This window comes from Helianthus annuus, chromosome 9 (genome assembly GCF_002127325.2).
Source record: "Helianthus annuus cultivar XRQ/B chromosome 9, HanXRQr2.0-SUNRISE, whole genome shotgun sequence".
In the NCBI taxonomy this organism is placed as follows: Eukaryota; Viridiplantae; Streptophyta; class Magnoliopsida; order Asterales; family Asteraceae; genus Helianthus; species Helianthus annuus.
In genome coordinates this window covers 41,123,431-41,125,922 of record NC_035441.2, presented here as the reverse complement: position 1 = coordinate 41,125,922, position 2,492 = coordinate 41,123,431, and the positions used below count along the sequence as shown (strand labels likewise).

Below are 2,492 nucleotides of genomic sequence, written 5' to 3'. Positions count from 1 at the left end.
GGCATCTTCTAAAAGATGTGTTTACGTTGGTCAGATCGTAATAAGTATAGTGTATGTACGTAATAACAATATCAACACATAACATCCATGTTATAAACAAATCAAACACATAACATCTCATGTTATAGAACATAAACAATAAATCAAACATCACATACGATGAGAATACTACGATTGCACTGTCATAAATCGAGACCACAATGTAAAGTTTACAAGTACACAACTGTATCATACAACATCAATGACTAAGGGCCACATCGCCCTAGTCCAAAATATCTAACCAGTGTCAACAACATCCAATATACATAGCAACAAAAGTCATAATCAAAATGCAATCTCCCAAAAGCTGTGCAATCTGTGCAATCGCCGTCTTCTCAACAAAAGTCTACCCGTGTCGTACAAAATAGCCTAAGCTGATGGCGGTGGAGGAGGGGGAAAATGAGAAAAGAGCAATCGGCGCATGTGAAGCCAATCCTCTTTCATGGCTCGATGAGAACGCAACAGATATGCTATCTGCTGCTCCTGAGTCCAAAAACGAGCAGCAGAGTCGGGAGATAACGGACGAGGAGGGTGTGATACTGCAGGGTGAGTCGGGCACTGGCATGGTGGTCACTGAGCTCTCTCAAGCTCCTGCACGCGACGAGTCAGCGCCTCCTGCTGTATCATGAAAGACCTGAGAATATCCTCTGTGGAATAACCCATGTGTTAAGGATGATAAGGATCAGATGGCGGCATAATGGGTGGCGAAGTCCAGAGAAAAGGCTCACTAGATGGAGCAAAGGATGGCATAGCAAATGGTGCAACAGGGGGAACGGCAGTATGATGAGAAATTGGAGGTACAAACTGATCTCCTCCAGTCATGAAAGGTATCTGACCAAACGGCTGACGGGATGAACCCTCCCCAGGACGTGGTGGGGGTATGTCCTGGAGAAATGTGATAGGCAAGTCGGTGCGGTGAGCATCAGCGGTGAGTGTGGGAAACAATGGTGCATCAATAGGAGCTGTAGCAGGTGCTGAAGCAGGTGTAACAGGTACCACAAAAGGCAGGTTGTCATCATCATCGTCTATCCACCCATTTCGGGTGTGCGCGTATCGAGGATCAACATGGGTCGCAAAAGGTGCATTATCGAACTGTAGAGGCACAGGGTCAGGAAGAGGGGCAACAACAGGATCAGCAGGAATGTCAGCAATGTGAGGGGCATCAATATGAGCATCAATAGCAACATGATCATCCACCAACTGTGGAACAACAACAAGATGATCATCAACAGGTATATCAGCAATCAAAGGATCATCAGGGGGTACATCAGCATGAACAGGGTCATGCTCGAATGCGAGGACAGGAGCATCAGCTGGCTCAGGGGCCGCAACAGGCTCCAGATCATCAAACTCCATCTCGAAATCAGCGGGATCAGCAAACATAGGGTCAACAGGGGCTACGGGATCCTCCATGGGCTGATCTAAATGAATAAACTCAATGTCATGATCGAGATCAAATCCCGGTGGGAAAACAGGATCCGAATCGTCATCAATGTCATGACCAAACTCAAAGCTAGGGGCAGGGGCAGGTGCAGCGGATGATGCCACATCAGGGTCCGTGTCATGCGAATGGTGCTGCACTCCCTACGCGTGTGATGTGCAGATGCCACAGACTCAAAGGAGTCTGGGACGGGTGAATGGACAAGTGCCTCCTCAGCAGGAGCATCAGCAAGAAGTAAGAGATCACCAGCAGCAATGTGGGCCTCGCCCTCAAAGTCATCCTCGAGTGGGTCCTCATCAAACAAGTCGACGTCGTCGTCAGCGACCACGTCAAGGGGCATATCAACAATAGGGTAAGCGACAAGGGGCACAGGGGCAGGGATCACCGCGAGCGGCAAATCCCCAGCGATAGGACCATCAGCGGGCTCAGCAACGACATCGGGCAGCGCAAATGGTTGGAAATCATCGTCGTCCGTGCTAGTAGTATCTGAGGTATACACCTCGTGCTCTGATGAGACCATGTCGTCCGATACTACAGGCATGGGGTCTGTGGTGTCCGACTCTCCAGTGTTGGATGAGGGCATGACGTCTGTGACATAAACACACATATGCATAAATAATCAATCATATAGTCATATAAGCACGTTAATCAACAATAAGCAATCAAATAGTCCTCCTAGTCCCACTAGCCTCCCAGCCTCCCAGATTGACTCCCTAGTCCCACTAGTCAACTCTCCCAGCCTCCCAGACTGACTCCCTAGTCCCACTAGACAATTCTCCCAGCCTCTCAGACTGACTCCCTAGTCCCACTAGACAACTCCCTCAGCCTCCCAGACTGAGCCTCCTAGTCCCACTAGACCACTCCCTCAGCCTCCCAGACTGAGCCATAACTAACAAATAAAATGTGCTCAACTTTTGTTTGTAAAAACGTTTTGTGACCTGGATCTGGATTTAAGTGGTACGCAATGTAAAAATGTTTTCGTGAGAGCCCCAGTGATCATAGTCTAGAGTCG

The 2,492-nt window shown here is 48.6% G+C and overlaps 1 protein-coding gene across 1 annotated transcript; it reads right to left on the bottom strand.

Moving 5' to 3' along the window:
• Positions 1-705: 705 nt before the first annotated feature.
• Positions 706-2,063, bottom strand: LOC110875499 (cell surface glycoprotein 1-like). Its single transcript, XM_022123695.1, has 2 exons — positions 1,866-2,063; positions 706-1,623 (listed from the first exon to the last, which is right to left on the bottom strand). The coding sequence occupies exons 1-2, from the start codon at positions 2,061-2,063 to the stop codon at positions 706-708; spliced, it is 1,116 nt and encodes a 371-aa protein (XP_021979387.1).
• Between the last annotated feature and the right edge of the window lie 429 nt (positions 2,064-2,492).

Excerpts from the sequence above, each read along its gene's own strand:
- LOC110875499 (XM_022123695.1), bottom strand. The coding sequence starts at position 2,063 with ATGCCCTCATCCAACACTGGAGAGTCGGACACCACAGACCCCATGCCT. Across the intron at positions 1,624-1,865 it reads CTGGGGATTTGCCGCTCGCG|GGAGTGCAGCACCATTCGCA; the intron begins GTGATCCCTGCC and ends TCACACGCGTAG.